We start from the raw sequence: 17,495 nt of genomic DNA, 5'->3' as shown, positions 1-17,495 counted from the left end.
CCAGTTCACTCTGCAGTGGGATCCATCCCGGCTCCGTCCGCAGTGGGATCCATCCCGGCTCAGTCTTCAGTGGGATCCATCCCGGCTCCGTCTGCAGTGGAATCCATCCCAGTTCACTCTGCAGTGGGATCCATCCCGGCTCCGTCCGCAGTGGGATCCATCCCGGCTCAGTCTGCAGTGGGATCCATCCCGGCTCCATCCGCAGTGGGATCCAGCCTGGCTCAGTCCGCAGTGGGATCCAGCCTGGCTCAGTCCGCAGTAGGATCCATCCCAGTTCACTCTGCAGTGGGATCCATCCCGGCTCCGTCCGCAGTGGGATCCATCCCGGCTCAGTCTGCAGTGGGATCCATCCCGGCTCCGTCCGCAGTGGGATCCAGCCTGGCTCAGTCCACAGTGGGATCCAGCCTGGCTCAGTCCGCAGTGGGATCCATCCCGGTTCACTCTGCAGTGGGATCTATCCCAGCTCAGTCTGCAGTGGGATCCATCCTGGCTCAGTCTGCAGTGGAATCCATCCCAGATCACTCTGCAGTGGGATCCATCCCGGCTCCGTCCGCAGTGGGATCCATCCCAGCTCTCTCTGCAGTGGGATCCATCCCGGCTCCGTCCGCAGTGGGATCCATCCCGGTTCCGTCCGCAGTGGGATCCATCCCGGTTCCGTCCGCAGTGGGATCCATCCCAGCTCACTCTGCAGTGGGATCCATCCCAGCTCACTCTGCAGTGGGATCCATCCCGGCTCCGTCCGCAGTGGGATCCATCCCGGCTCCGTCCGCAGTGGGATCCATCCCAGCTCACTCTGCAGTGGGATCCATCCCGGCTCCGTCCGCAGTGGGATCCATCCCGGCTCAGTCTGCAGTGGGATCCATCCCGGCTCCGTCCGCAGTGGGATCCAGCCTGGCTCAGTCCACAGTGGGATCCAGCCTGGCTCAGTCCGCAGTGGGATCCATCCCGGTTCACTCTGCAGTGGGATCCATCCCAGCTCTCTCTGCAGTGGGATCCATCCCGGCTCCGTCCGCAGTGGGATCCATCCCGGTTCCGTCCGCAGTGGGATCCATCCCGGTTCCGTCCGCAGTGGGATCCATCCCAGCTCACTCTGCAGTGGGATCCATCCCAGCTCACTCTGCAGTGGGATCCATCCCGGCTCCGTCCGCAGTGGGATCCATCCCGGTTCAGTCTGCAGTGGGATCCATCCCAGCTCACCTTAAGCAGAAGCAGGGCCCCATTTCTGCACTGCCCACTTGTCAGCACGTCCCATACTTAAAAAACAGGGGCTCTGCATTCAGAGACCCGATTCACACACCAAGATCTTCCTCTTCATCACTGTGTGACCTGGAGCAAGTTACTTAATATCTCTGTATCTCAGTTTCCTCTATTAAAATGGAGATGTGATACTATCTGCCTCTTAGACAGTGTACGGAAACTACTGGGCTCAATCCTCTTATTTCCTCATGAACTGACATATTTATTCAACTAATACTGAATAAATGAATCCTGTCTCAGGGGCCAGATTAAACCTTTATGATATTTATGATAGAGTTGCTCTGACCCAGTCATGATTTACTGTAAAGAAGTAAAAAGCAACTAGAAGAAAGATCAAATGAAGCTTTTACAGACATAGACATAGCTTGGAAGAAGTGCTTCCCGATGTATTTTTTCCTACCCTAAGCCATCTGGCCCACTGGTGAGCAGTCCGGGCACTGGTGGCCAGCGTCAGAGGTTGTCAGAGCAGGGGGGTGGGCCTTGCTCCCTGCCTCTGAAGCATCTTTGACATTTAGGAGGGTGAGGGCCTGTTTCTCAGGGTCATCACATAGAGAACGAGGGTGCTAAGCCATCCATGAGCCCCAGGCCATGGCCCTTCCTGCTGATGCTGACACACAGTGGGTCCACATCCCTTCAGTTATTCATGAAGGTAGGACAGAGCCACTTCGCTCTCTATACATTTTCAGAGGTTCCGTTTCCTATTGCAGGCCCCTGGGGACCGGGAGGTCTTGCTGCAGTGAAATCTCCCTTATCTGTGGGTCCTGGAGAGGGGCAGGAAGAAGAAATGAGGGGAGACGCAGATGTTTCTGGGGCTACTGCTGTGTTGTGGTGCCAAGAGCACTGGACTGGAAGTTTCTGGCTGTAGATATGTGGGTTCAAATTTGATCCCTCCTATTAATTTATACTGCAGCCTAGGAAACAACACTGACCCTCTTAACCTGGGAAATTGCAGTAGCCAAACTTCACTGGGTTCACCATGCTCCAAGCACTGCTTCGAGTTCACAAACACCACCTTAGCCAGCACTGCTACCACCCCGCTTTACAGGTGAGGAAACTGAGTCTTCGAGTGGCTGGGAAGGTGGGGCTGGGGTTCAGCCCAGAGAGTCTGACTCCGGAGTTCATGACTGAGCCCTTTGCCATCATACGCTGTCCGGTGCGGGGAGGAGGGCTGTACAGAGAGAGCCAAAGGAATAATGTTTTCCGAGATACAGACTGAGCGTAGCTGAACCTTGGAATGATGCAGGGGGTGGTGGGTGGCCTGTGGAAAGGAGGCCGCATCTAACAACCCTCACCGGAACCAGACAAAAACTGGGACGAACACTCAGAGTGCTGGCTGGCGTGAGCGAGAGCGCGGAAGACCACTCAATACATTGACATTTACAAGACCACTAGGAATGATCTTTCTTTTCTGGGATTAACTCAATGACAGTTGCTCCTTAGCTCAGCAAATAACTTTCTAAAACATAGAAAAATGGCTTGCGACAGCTTTTTGATTCAGCATTGTTTACTGCATTTATTATGTGGCAAAGAAAAGGCACAGAAAGAGTAAGACCAGCTGCTCCGACGGAGGGGCTTGTGTGGCAGGGGGAGAGGGCAGGGAGGGCACACCAACCATTAAAAACAAGAATGATACAGCGAACGCTTCTTTTAGGTCTGGTCCTATGGTGAGTGACTCTGAAGAAATAGCTCACTTAACACTGCATAGAAACCCTCTGAGGAATAAAGGCGTTGTTACTATTCTCATTGAGTGCGGAAACTGAGAAGTTGACTAGCTTGCCCGGGGAGGTGGGCTTTGAACATAGACTGTCTGACTCCAGGGCCTGTGCATTCGCCCGTTGCCCTAGGAGAGCGAGGGAGAAGATGGGTACAGCCTGCAGGTGCAGAAAGCCAGATGCCCTGTGTGTGGAGCAAAGGGCCTGCCAGGTGCTGTACCAGGCAGTCCCTGGGATCTTAGTAGTAGAAGGGTCTTTTTTTCCCCTTGCTTACATAAAAGTCTAAATGGCAGTGGGGCAGGCCCAGGCCGGAGCAAGAAAAATGCATTATTGAAGGTCCTGGGTGGGTGGAAGCTCTGCCACCTCTAACTGTGCTCCCAGGTCAAGCCTGCATCTGCCAGGAAACTGGGGAGAGAGAGAGCGTGGTGGACCTCACAAGAAGGGGCTGGCTTGGAAGCGATGTGCTTCACACAGCCTCTGACCCACCCCAAGGGCTCAAGCTCGGGTGTGTGGGCCCCAGCTAGGTTCAGGGGCTTAAAAACATAGCTGCTTACTAGCAGCAACTCTGTCTACAGAAGGATTATACAGAGCCCGAAGGGGAGCCATGTCGGCCGCACACCTATGGAAGCTGCGAGTCCTTCTGTATTGCTGACATAAGAGGTACAGGGAGAAGTGGCCACAGAGAGAGAGAGAGATGAGGGTCATTCATGCCAAGGAGTTAAGGAGACTGAACTCTATCCTGACAACAAAGGGAGTCTCTGTCGATTATAAGCAAGGGGGGAGCAGAGCAGGTTGGTATGTAGGGAAATCACTCTGGCTGCAAATAAGAGCGGACTGAAGAGACAGGATGCTGCACGGGATGCCAGTTAAATGGCTGTTGTAATCTGAGTGAGAGACCCCAGGGCCATGAGAAGAGCAGCAGTAGATGAGACAGGGAGAGAAATATGAGAGCAGTGACAGAGTGAGACCAGCATATAAGAGGTGTTTACTGCCTGGAATTCTTTATATGCAGGCCTGCCTACCCTGCTCCTCACCTCTACTTCTAATGAATGCCCACCAGCGCCTCCACTTCCACTCTTGTGCAGTTTGCCTACTGTTCATCCTGAGATGGGAGTGCAAATGCCACTTCCATAGTGAAGCCTTCCCTGATTTCATCCCCACCTCTATCTCAGGTCAGTTCCCTATCATATGCATACATGTTGGCTTGTATCTCCCTTTCACAGCACTTGGCAAAGTGATCCACGTGATTATTCGATTCATATGACCACCTTTGACTTACAGGGCTTCTCACTGAATGAAGTAAATCTGTCTTTTTCTCTGTTGCATCCCTAGCGCCTGATTCAGTACCTTGAACCAAGTAGGCCCTCACTACATATGTGCTGGTGAATGAATAAAGGAACGGGTCACCAGATACGGAAACGTGTAGCATGTTGGGAAAGGGCTAACCAGGCTTCTTGAATAGCTGGGTAGATGTTGGTGACTTTCATGATCAACCATAGTTTGATTCTCTGCAAAATATTCTCCCATAGTGATTTGCAGACGGTTGTCTCTTTTCTGCTGAACTTGAATGACTTATGCCAAGTCCTCCAGCATGCTGAGGGTTCCTGCTCACCCCAGGCTCTGAGCTTCCTGTCAAAATGATGTGTGCTTAGCCATTTGGGGGGGACCGCAGGCCTGCAGATGAGGAGGGGAGCCTCAGGCTGCCCCCTCTGTCAGTTCTGGCCTTCCCTCCCGTGGCTTTGCCTTCAAAGTAATCTGAGTGACCCAGGGAAGTGCCCCACCCACCGTGAACACAATCCAGTGACTGAGTAGCAGCCTTTGAACCCTCTCTGAGGGTTAAGTTCTTCTTTCCTTCCCGAGATCCATGGCCCATCTCAGGCTGCTCCTCTCACTGTTCAGAAGAGATGACGAAAAATGTGCAAGGACTCTAAAAACCAGAAAGTGTCACATGTCAGGCACAGATGCAAGTGACCACGTACAGTCAAGAATGTCACTCGTCAGAAATTGAGCGCATCCCCAATCCAGATGCTCAGAGTAGCTTGTTAAGCGCGACTGGCACCAAGACCCTCCTCATGAAGCTCCTGGCATGAGCCCCGCTTGGTTACTTATGTTTGTGGCTTCTCCTTTAAGAGAGTGTCAGCCCATTTCCAGCCTGGTCCTAAAGACTTGCTAGAGGCATGAGCTTCTCAGACCATCTGGTTGTGCTTTTGTCAGAGGGAAACAGTGTCCTCAGAGGTGACAGAGCAGTGTAGACCCTTGGGCAAGCCCACTGAGAAAGCAGCCTACCCTGGAGTGAATTATTTCCCTGTGTAGTGGTTCCCCCTCATGTGGGGGTTTAGTTACCCACAGTCAACTGAGGCGCAGAAGCAGATGATCCTCCCGCCATATCGTCAGAAGCCTAACTGTGTCGCCATGCCCACAGTATTGCCCTCATCACAAAGGCATTTTATCACCTCCTATCATCACAGGAAGAGGAGGGGGGCCTAGACGACAATAAGGTATTTAGAGAGAGCGAGAAACACCACAGTCACAGAACTTTTATCATAGTGTTGCTCTATTTTACTATTAGTTATTGTTGCCAATCTCCTACTGCACCTAATCTATAAATTAAGCTTTATCAAAGGTATGTGTGGATAGGAAAAAGAACATAGTGTCTATAGAGTTCACTACTATTCATAGTTTCAGGTATCCACTGGGGGGCTTATCCCTGAGGATAAGGGGGGACTTCTGTTCTGTGTTAAAGTTTCCTTCAAAATTACAGGTTCGGTTGTTCATATTCTGTCTGAAAATTGCCCATCCTGGCCTTTGATGAAAACCAGACAGAAGTCTTGGTGCCGTCAGAACTACACATTTATATTAACACAGTTTAGGAAACTTGATCTGAATTAGGTTTAATCTTGTCGTCTCATCAATATCAACTCAGGGAACATGTATGTGGCCCAGTCTTTTGACTCTAAAATGTCTATAGTTTGCATGGGGTAGAGGTTGAACAAATATTTGTTCAATGAATGAATGATTGGAGTTCAACACCCTGGGTTGTCAAGTGGAAAGAGAACAGGTTTTGGCGTCAGCCAGATTAGGGTATGAGCCCTAGTTCCGCTACGTGCCAGCTGTGTTTTCTTCGGGCCTCTGCGGGCTCTCCGCGCGGGGAGAGGGGGCAGCCTAGGGAAAGTGGCGCGCTTACTTCCTATTGCTGTTGCAACAAGTTACCACGAAGCTACTGGCTAAAAACAATAAAACCCCGTGCAGATTTCTTATATCACAGTTCTGATGCTCAGAAGTCCAAAATGGGTTTCTCCAGGATAAAATCTAAGTGTTAGCAGGGCTGTTCCTTCTGGAAGCTCCAGGGGAGAATCCATTTCCTTGTCTCTTCCAGTGCCCAGAGGCTGCCCACATGCCTTGCTCATGGTCCCCACCTCCTCTGTGAAAGCCAGCAGTGCTACATTCTTAAATCTTTCTGACTCTTTGGCCTCCCCCTCTTCCATCTTTAAGGACCCCTCTGATTACCCTGGGCCCACCTGGATAATCCGGGATAATCGCTCCGTCTCAAGGTCCTTGTGCCATGTAAGGTAACACACTCACGGCTGCTAGGGATTAGGACAGGGCCCTCTGGAAGGCTGTTGTCCTGCCCGCCCCAGCAACCATGCAGCTAGGTGCTGCACTTAACCAGGTTTGCCCAGCAGTGACAGGAATTCTCTCTCTGTTCCTCTCCAGGGTAGCACAGGTAGTGCACAAAAAAGTATTCCCCAGGGAGGTTCCGTCACTGTGAAAGTACTGGCTGGTCTTACTGGGGGGAATCTAGTTCTGCGGAGGGGGTGACTCACTGGTCTTTCCACAGTGGGGCAGTGGAATGCTCTGGGCTCTCCGTAGGGTTCCTTGGTTTTTGTGAGACAGTGTCACCTCTGCCCAGCTTAGTTGAGTGTTTACATACGTGGCTGTGAACTTCGCCAGAAGTCTTTCCCCTGTCGGTAACATTGAACTCAATGCTGCACACTGCCTATGCTATTTATGGAGACCCACACACCTGAAAGATGGGCAGCCCAACCACACCTTTCAACCACCCATAGAGAAAGCCAGACCACATCCTTCTGGCCCCAGGATATTTGCTTTTACTAAATGTTGCTTTATTTTGGTGCTATCAGACTTCCTTAGGGGCATGCAGTAAAAAAAAGCATCGAAGAAATAGTTGCATTTATTGTAACAGTTTTGTTGAGGGTGTTCATTGCATGTCAGCATACATTTCTTATGGGAAACCACAGAGAGAAACACTTCCGCAGTGTCAAAACCCAGTACGAGTTAGTGTCCCCTAGTGCCTGGTTTGTTTCCATCAAATGAACACTAGGTTAGGGCTGATCCTCTCGCTTTCCTTGCACCCACTACTAGGGAGCTAGAGTCTTCAGCGAAGCTTTAGGACATCATAGCCCATGCCACCCTCATTGTCTCTTTTCCCAGTTCTTCATCTGTTTCAAATTTTAGTTCTTACTGTTGTAGTATCTGTAAGCCCAGATAAGGCATGGTAAAAATGTTATTTCCCAAGATTTTTTGTTCTCTTTTGTGAGACACATGCCCTTGGTACATTCCTCTTTGTTCCAGGAAATAACTGTGATGAAAAAATAAAAATATGAAAGGAAACATCATCAGTGCCAATGTTTAAACACTGAGTCTCAGAAAACTGAGTTCAATACCACTGTCGAAACTGGAGCTGATTTTGAAAATATGAAAACAAGTCTCTAATAGTTGTGTGCTGAGCACACTCAGATCATAAATACCAGCATTCCAAATGGCTTGCTTGCTGTTTGTAGATTCACTGGCACTGAAATCTATTTCTTTGCAGAGGGATATTTAGCTTTTATTTTATCTTTACTCATGGTCAAAAGACAATAGCGACTTTGCTAACATGATTGAAGATATTCCTCTCAAAGAATTCCTAAAGCTTACATGTCTTTGCCTTCATGTTTCTGTGTGTGAGCTTGTCTCCTTGGAAAGCCAAGACAGCAATGTGCTTTATACCAAGTGGTGGTTTGATAGTTATAGAAATTCATGATTAAAAAAATCAATGTTAGCAGAACATCCAGTGAAAACACCTTCAAGATAGACCCAGCTAGAAGAATTCATCTCTGACTTCATCAAACCACAGAATCACCAACACCAAGAAGCTCTCAAACCCTACTAGACGGTGTTATCAGGACATCCTCTTTTTAATCTTTGTGCCCACAGAGTCCAGAACATAGTATGTACTCAATAAATATTTGATGAATTAATGAATAACCCCTCTCACTCTCAGAAAGACTAGGATTCTTCTCCAATGCCAGTAGACCATGATGAGAACTCAGTGCTTGCCACTGGCAGGCAAACAACATGTGCTGAATGACTGGCACTGACGTACATCCAAACCATGGAAGAAATTTCTGCCATCCCTGAACTGCACAGTGGTGATTTTTATTTCCATTATTTTTCCCCTAGTCAAAGACACACCTGACAGATGACATTCGCGTGTGCAAGCACTCTCGTGGGTGTACTTGGGTTTATGTGTAATTCCCAGCGTGCTCGTACAGTCTCCAGTCACCTCTCTCCCACTCAAAAAAATATAACAGAACACATGAATAATGATGTCATTAATAAGGGAACTAACTCAAATCCATGGCAATTTATTGAAAAAGTAGATCATCTGCCATTTCGGTATTTCGGGTAATATTTGTAGTACATGAGTGATGAGGCATCTCACAATGACTGGCGTGACAGTTCATCAGAGCACCAGGACTTAGAACACTTCTCTATAGAAACCACCTGTGACACCCTCTGAACCCCCACATGCCATCTTGGAGTCCTTCCCAAACTCCGGAGAAACCAGCGCTAGGCTCACCCTGCCTCCAATGCGATCATCTATAGGAGCCCCGCCATCCACGTGGCCTTCACCTAAACAGTACAGCTCATCTCTACTGATGGACATGGCCACCCAGGAATCTCACTGTCAGCTGTTACTCCACTCTCACTGCGACGACTTCCAGGAAGAGGACTCACACGTACAAGCACCACCAACTTACCACACCGCCGCCAGCCGAGTGCACGAGCACGCACATCCCCTCCCGGAGGTTGGCGACTTCGAAGAGCATCATGTAGGCTGTGACGAAGTTCATGGGGAATGCAGCAGCCTCAGAGAAGCTCATGTCATCGGGGATCTTGTAGACAAATTCCACTGGTGTGCAGACCACCTCTGCCCAGGCATTGTAATTGACAAATGCCATCACACGGTCCCCAATCTGAGCATGGAAAGCACAAGTTCAGTGGAGGTTTCTTAATCTTTTTAGAGGAATTTCTCAAATACTCTTAAGAATCTGATGAAACGTATAGATTCCTTCTCAGAAAAGAAAAAAAACATTGAAACCTTCAAATATGCACACCTTTACCTGCCTTGAACTGCAAGGCATGGGTGGGTATGCTGCAGCCCATCTAGGAAAACTTCTCAGGGGCCATGGAGGCCAGGTGCTCTACCCCACTTCTTGAGCACAAACAGACAACATGCATGGGCAAGGCCAGGAGTCACCTACTCTCCTTTGTCCTCTGCCACCCTGGGAGATTCCCTGCCAGACTCGCTCACTGTATTATTTACATCAAAGGTTAGCACTGGATTACTAATTGCAGTGGATGTGACACATGGTGCATCGGAAGAGCCATGTAAATCTAAGGGCAGGAGACCGAACCAGAGAAACCAGGTTAAGGCAAAATAGGAGCATGCCACCAGGTGTGAGAAACAACAGCGAACATTTTAACATGTTTTGGATACATATTACATGGTAGGCATTGTCTAAGGGTGTCACATGTTCAGACTCACGTAATCCTTACAAAACCCCTCTGAAGGCATGGCTGAATACTTTTTATCAGTATTTTATAAAGCCAGACACCATGCAAAAAAAAAGAGAAAAAACAGTCTTCCCTTTAAAGTGGCTATGTGGTCTGCTAAGTATTTTCCTAACACATCACTATTAAAGGGAAATAAAAACACAAGAACTAATAACCAGCAGCTTGTATGAGCTGCCATGTGCCAGTTAAATTGAACCATTCTGCTATTTGAAGGTAATTGCATGTGCTACGACTTTCAAATGCAATATTTAAATTGCTGTGGTCATAGTGAGTTCTCCATAAATCAATGGCTTTCCTGCATGTGTGTTTTAGTTTATGTATATTTTTACAGTTGACTCTCCTGCTCTGTTTTCCTTTCAGCATTTCTCTCTACCCCTACTCAACAAACAACAGAAGCCTCCTATGAGATGAGTCCCACAAGAGTCGCATTTTACAGATGGATGAGTATAGATTTTAAACAGACAGTTAAAAGGAGACAAAGAGAGATTACAGCACATGCTCCAAGTCATGTAGCTAAAGAGTAGCTGGGCCAGGATTTGAATCTAGGCAGGCTGATTCCAAATAAAAATAATTAATTCATTACACCTGAGATAAGTGCTGCCAAGAAGACAGAGTTATATAAGGATGTACAAGAGGGGATCCTACCCAGTCTGGGAATATTAGTTTAACTCTTCACATCTCAGTTTCTTCAACTCTAAAATGGGTATAATATTAGGACAGGGTCTTTATGAAGATTAAATAACATAATATGCATTCAGTGCATGTGGCACCGTGCATGCAAAATGAGGAGAGAGCAAGCAGTGTTACTCTTAAAATGAACGGTTTGAAAAAAAAAAAAATGAACAGTTTGGTTTCTGATCTCATGGAGTTCACAATTTACTGATCAAAAGCTAAATATAGACCCACTATATTTCATGAAGCAGAAGGAATAGCTGTTTAATGAGAGAACTCATGGGAAGGAGAGGCTGTGCTCCTGGCACAGTGAGTGTCCCAATTCCTGGAAAGGTTAAAGACCAAAAGATGACTGTCAGGAATATCATCTTAAAAGATATTTAAGACTGGTGGATAACTGAGGTCTGACCCTGACATCCTCTGCTGCACAGAATCATGAAAACCCCAAGAGACGTAACAGTACAGAGGAGCTGACTGCCTCCAGAGCTGGCGCACCAGGTCTCTCGTTCAGCTTTGTCCCATCTCTAACACTTCATTATCACAATGGCAAAAGTGGCAAAGCCACAGCATCGGCCCCAGGCTGAGTCCAGAAGGAGGCAACTTAAAAAAATATATATCCAACTTCACCTCATTATTTGATCCTTTTAAGAAACAGAAATGAGTTCTGGGTGACTGAGCCCAAATTTTTCTTTTACTGCTGCACCCCTGGCAGCACCTCCTCAAGCCTCCCTTGCAAAATGGATGAAACCAAGGGAGCTATTTAGGGTTCTGCCACACAGAATCCCACCTCCGGCATGATGGAAGGTCTTATGTAAAAACTGTAGAAGGAAAATTGTATTGAGTTTCTTCCAAATCACACCCTGACTGGAAACCTGTAGATGGCCTCTTGTACTTTATTTGTGCAGCTGAAAGTCATTAGCGGGGAATGGGGTGAAGGGGGGGCTGACAATAAGCAACACAGGGCTACTTAGCAGAAGAATCTTGATAAAGGAAAATAGATATGATCAAGGATAGTAAGTCCGCCCTCTAAACCAAGGCCAACAGCATCCTTAATCCACTCTAATGTTCTGCAATAATGGGTTATTTATCCATGCTCAGGATTAACAGAGGAGCTTGCGGTCCTGTGGGACCACATGGAGGAGTGAAGAACACAGAGTATTTCTTATATGCAGCACTTTGAGGGAGAGATGGTGCTGCCTCTGATTATACTGCCTTCCTGGGGACAGAAAATGTAAACGTCTTATGAAAGGAAAGAAAAAAAGTGCATTTACTTCCTCTTAACATTTTTCTGCTGTTTGACCTGGAAACCACTGACAAAAAGATTGATGGCGCGGGATGAGATTTCCAGACCTTCATCAGAGCGAATTTGGGGCATATTGATATTCCCAGAGTATACTGAAGCTCAGGTGCACAAGGACTGAGACAGCCGTCTAGTCTTAGCTAGACCGAATGCCAAGGGCACCCTGGCATTGCATGCTACAGGGTTTTCTTCCCGGCATCTAATATGGCATCATTTGCAGGTTGAGAGCAGGGATGAAGATCATGGCATTGCAGGAAGAGTAAAGAGACTGGTGACTTGAATCCACATTGAACTATTATTAACTCCTTTCTGACCTTCTGAACCTCATTACTCGCTGAACCCCACTGAACCTCATCTCTGAGCGGGTAATAACAGCCTTAACCTTGTAGGGTTGTGGTGAGGCTCAAAAAGATAACTTGCCCATATTTCTGGTTATGGTGGATTCTCAAATGCTAGCTCCACTCAGCGCTCCCCGGGGAAGCACTTAGTTATAAGCAGGAGCTCTTGGACCTGATTTCTATTCGCTTTTCTCACTCAAAACTGCTGCAATTCTGTGAAATTGATTTGCCCACAGTTTTTATAGACTGGATCCTATTTGATTTGTACAACAATGGTAGGAAGGGTCATATATCTTTTCACCGATTAAAAATTTTTATTATGGAAAATTTTGAACATGTACAAAATAGTCGAGTAATTTAATAACCCTTTTAATTGTGCTACTCCAGAAGCCATCAACCCCATTGGCCAATTCTGTCCTCTGGGTTTAAAATCTCCATTTCAAGTGGTACATGCCCAGTGTCTGGAATAATGATTTATAAATGGTCACTTCAATGCATCAAGTTAAGTATATATGTAAAGGAATCAAATCATAAAATACAGAGGCTATTTCTCCCCAGCTTTTGTGTTTTGCAAGTGATTTTTGAACCTGATGTGATAAGACAATGGGGGGCATAGGCCAGGGGAGGGAGGGTGCACACTTAGTTCTCCAAGGCTAAATACTCTTATTAATAGCTATGTAATGTGAGTAAAGAATTCCTCTGGCTACTTCACCAGATGTTGCCAGAAACAACCAAGATGGTACACAAGAGAGGTGCAGGACATTTAGAAAGTCCTATCATTTAAAAACATTGTTAATAAAGCTAATAAAACAACAATAACATGCATTATAGATTATTTCAAGCATTTGTTGTATAGTCTTTTATAATCTCAGTGGATTCTGGATAAATATTACTCTTTTGGCCAGAAGTCAAAATATTACCTCGTATCCTTTCACGCTGTCCCCCAGAGCTTCAACAATCCCAGAGCACTCGAACCCTGGCACCAGGGGAGTCTTGGGAGGGTTGTCGATATTCCCTTGTCGCACCATCAAGTCCAGGAAGTTTAAACCACTGTGAACCACAAGCGTGAAAAGAGAGAAATTCAAAATGAGATGCCAAAATACTCACGGCTCGACTTTCCTCTCCCTCCAGACCCCTCCCCTCCCTTGCTCCTCCCCCATCCCTCGCTACTGTCTTTTCTTTCTGGAAAATGGGCCTAATCACTTAGCCAGATGCCATCCATAAAGCAGAACAATCATCTCTCTAGACAAGTAAAGCTTCCCTGGCAGGTCAAACAGCAGTTGCACAGTTTACACACACTCCAAAGACAGTACCTTTGTCCCCTCTCACTGCCTGCTACCTCTTAGTTTAAAAACACAAACTGACTAGCTTGGTCACTAGCCATTCCAGCACTTAAAAGAGGGTAAAAAATACACCAGGAAGATGTTATAAGGAGACACAGGAAAAACAGCCAGACATGATGGCCGTCGGCCAATCTATGAGAAAGCAAAAAAGAGAAAACAGACCTACTATAAAGTCTTAAAACAAGTGTCACGCCTCAACCATCACGCAGACTTATCCCAGCCCAGGGTGCCATAAACAGCACCCAGAGAGGTGACTCTGATCCAAGAGACCCCATTTTTTTCCAGCTGGGGGAGGGTGACTCGAAGAGGGCTCAAAGGGACGGACCCGTGGATATGGGAATACTGGAGGGCTGGTTTCAAAATTCTTAGTTATCTCTGGATAAGAGAAATCAGATATTTTCTAGTAACATATTACTTTTGAAATAGTTATCATTAAAATATACTAAATTCATCATCTTGGAAAACCATATGTTTGATTTTAATAATGCCATCAATGCTCCCAATGGCTCTTAACTTTTTTTAGAGCTACTCTTGGAAACTGCATGTCACATTATTCACTAGTCAAATGAGAAAACACATCCCACTGAGTGTGTATTTTTTCCACCAAGTGTAGTTTTAATGTACTTCCTGTTTTCATTAGCCACCGTTTAAAGAAAGACGCAGGTTCTAGAAACCAAACTCCTTGGTCTGGCCCAAGGTCCATGAGCCCCTGGCCACAGCCTCTTCTCCAAGCAAGATGGCCTGAGCTATTTCTCACGCACGGCATGCTCATTTCTCTCGTGCACTCTTTGGAGCCTGAATCATCTAATTCTGCCTACATCCTGGGGTCTGTGCTCAGCAGCCTTTTCCCCGGGGAGTGAATAATGACAAGGGCGATGACTTCCTTGAAAGGTGGGTGTAAGAGTCATCACCATCTCAAGGTTTTCTTGGCCACCTATCAGGCAAGTATCACACATTGTTCCAGTTGCCATATCTCCAACATGTGCCGTCCTTGGAGGCAGCCACATGCCTCATATTTCCTCGCTCCCAGAGTGCCTGGCATACATCAGGTCCACAGGAACAGAGTAGGTACAAAAGTAGCATCTCTTGAATAAAGGAATATTCATGAATACTTAAAAATATGTACTGCCAGATTGAGTACTAACTTCTTTTAAAAGGCAGCCAAGGGATGCTCAGAGTCATGGACATATTTCTGAAATGTATGTGTAGACTTACAAGGGTCCTACTTTGTTTTTAGGGTCACAAGGTTGTCTGGAAAATTAACGAGAGTTACACACTTATGCATGGTGCCAGGTACCTATGTGCGTACAACAAATGCTAGCCTTTACGTCAGCATCTTCTGTTAAGAAAGCAGGAGTGCGTGAGACATCATAGGAAGACCCATTACACAAAGGTTAAAAATAGTTTCAGACCTGAGATGGGAAAAGTTCAGCTATGTGTAAGCATTGCTTCTGTGACACAGCCAGTTTTCCAACACAACCAAACAAATGGAGCATCACGGTGTAACAGGGAGAGGAATTTCCACGTTCCAAATCAAATGCTCCCTACCATTTCACGCGTATTTTAGCTCACTGTATTTGTCTTTGTGTGATAAACCTAGGATTTCCCAAGACCCCGATGGGGAAAGGCCAGGAGCAATGACTTGGCAGTTCTGTAAACGTGCCAGGCCCTGGAGAAGGCTGCATCCTGGGTACTCGTCACCCTCCAGCCAGCCTGGGGTGGGCCCAGTGACTCAACACCAGTGAGAAGGGCTAAGGCTGGCTTCACAGAAGCTGTAGCATCCCCCCTCCTCAGTGAGGCATGCAGCGATCCCGTCAGGATCCTGGGGAAAGCCGCCCATCTGCAGGAAGGAAACAGGGAGCAGGTATATCCCAGGGGACAGGGGATGGGTCAGTGCTGTTTGTCTCAGTTCCGAGAGGTGGTAAACAGCTGCTAATGGAGTAGCCTTATAATGTCCCTGCCCTGTGTCATGGCACTACCCGCGCACCTCATCCTGACATGGATGGACACAGCTGGCGTTTACTGAGGGTTCAGTTTGTGGCAGGAACTGTATTGAGTGTTTTGCTTTTATTATTTAAGACTCAATAATATTCCTATGAGGCCTGAACTATTACACCCATTTCTCAGATGAGGAAACTGAGACTCCGCAAAATTAAGTAACTTGCTTTTAAGGTCACAACTTGGTTGTCAAGGTAACTTGCTTGTCAAAGTTAGGATTCAAATTCAAACATGTCAAGAACCCAAGCGCTGACACAAGACATTCTGTGACCTCTTTATGGGGACTTTACCCGCCTTCTTTGGTAAAGGGTCATCCAAGGGCCATGTTTACAATTTACCTCTTTGACAGCTGACAGCACCAGCATGGAGCCCAGTACCGGAGGAGTGGCCATTCATAGTCTCAGCAGGGACCCACTCCTTACTATGAAATAATCGAGCTCATCCAAGAACTGGGTGTTCTTTCAAAATTACGAATTGGGAAACATGCAGCAAGAAAACGGCCTAGTATCAGAAAGGATGTCAAAATATATAATTGAGCTAGAGGGACCTACTGACCTCTGAGAAGGCATTAAGTGAAAGAGGCAGTAGGTGAGAGAACTGAAAGAAAAGACATTCAGAGCGGTGGAGTTAACCCAACAGCCTGTACCGCGGTGGACTTTACAAACGTCATTGCCAAGTTACTGAGAATGGGAAGGTCCAGTCTCTGTACCCGGTGGGGCCAGGCCCCGGCACGCCTCCCGAGCTCTCATTTCCAAGAGCTCCTTTGTTATTTCACACACACCTTGATAAGAGAACCTCTTTCTTTAGGTTACATGTGTGGTCTCTGCCTCATGAAACCAAAAGATACAAAACCAAAACAAATACTAAACCAATAACCCTAAATCACCTACTGAACAGACATTATTGATCTCACGTTTTGTCTTTTTTTTTCAGACAAAACCAATAATACTGTTTAAAGATACTAAGTTATTTGTCCAAGGCCACACACACAGTGAATGGTGAGGCCATGGACTTAAATTTGGAACTGCCTAGCACTTTTCTTTTTTCCATCACAACAGGAAAAAACAGGGGCTTATCAAGCTATACAACTTCTTAATTATAGTTTCCAGTATTCTGTAGGATAATTTGATGTTCATTTAGAAATTTTTGGGTGGTGGTAGTGACTATGCCTGATGACTCAGACCTACCGAGTGGGTGATCTTCAGACATTACCTAATATTTATGTGGATCGGTGCAAAAGAAAATAGTGCTGGAAAGTGCTTGACACCATGTTCTGCTAGGGAACTTAATTTTTCTCAATGATTGGTATGATTTCAGTAAATAAGGCTTTTGTTTTTCCTCTCATACTAAATTATTACTGAAAGCGTAGGTATAAAGGATATTTCCTGAGATACAACATCCTGAAGGAAGGAAGGCGGAGATTTGAGAAAGGGACCCTGAAAAGCTTGACAGATGAGGGATGTGATAGCAGATGCAGGGAAATGTGGGGACGATCTCTTTAAAAACTGGTGCTTTCTTACATTTGTACTACATAGTACAGTTTACACTTACTCAACCTTGTAATAATCCGGAAAGGCAAGAAGTACAGCTACTATTATTCCCATTCAATAGATGTGAATATTGAGACACCTTAAATAAGAAAACTGACTTGTCAAAGACAACATAATAAGTACATGGTGGAGCTGAGATTTGAATCAAGGTCTTCAAACTCCTTGCTTATTATACATCCCATGCACTATGAAATGTCAGATGCAAGGAAATCAAATGTTGCTAAAAATCAGTAATTTCAAGATTTGGGAGCAAGAAGGTTAAGAAAAAGTGGAGAAAGGAAACAGATGCAGGCCTCACGGGTTCCAGTTCCTGTACTGCCGTCGTTAGCAGCGGGACCCTGGCTGAGTCTCTGCAGCCCTCCCCTGCTCTCATACTCTGGCCACTACCTGGTGGTCCTTTATCCTGTGGCTCTGCTTAAAATAGTATCGAATCAAAGCTTAGGCAAAGAGGCAGAGATGCTTGA

General features: G+C 46.5%; 1 protein-coding gene and 1 non-coding gene across 2 annotated transcripts in view; one reads left to right on the top strand and one right to left on the bottom strand.

Annotated features, from left to right (window-relative positions):
* VAT1L (vesicle amine transport 1 like) overlaps positions 1-17,495 on the bottom strand; it is a 123,177-nt gene that overhangs the window by 88,384 nt on the left and 17,298 nt on the right. Inside the window, exons 2-3 of the mRNA XM_036993813.2 lie at positions 13,061-13,190; positions 9,014-9,229 (exon numbers count right to left, since the gene is read on the bottom strand). Coding sequence (XP_036849708.2) covers positions 9,014-9,229; positions 13,061-13,190 — 346 coding nt within the window. The remainder of the gene's footprint in view (positions 1-9,013; positions 9,230-13,060; positions 13,191-17,495) is intronic.
* LOC118967555 (small nucleolar RNA SNORA15) lies at positions 9,828-9,970 on the top strand. Its single transcript, XR_005054694.2, has one exon. It is a non-coding gene; the product is annotated as a small nucleolar RNA SNORA15 (small nucleolar RNA).

This window comes from Manis javanica, chromosome 17 (genome assembly GCF_040802235.1).
Source record: "Manis javanica isolate MJ-LG chromosome 17, MJ_LKY, whole genome shotgun sequence".
Taxonomy (NCBI): domain Eukaryota; kingdom Metazoa; phylum Chordata; class Mammalia; order Pholidota; family Manidae; genus Manis; species Manis javanica.
This window is presented reverse-complemented; position numbering and strand designations above follow the sequence as displayed.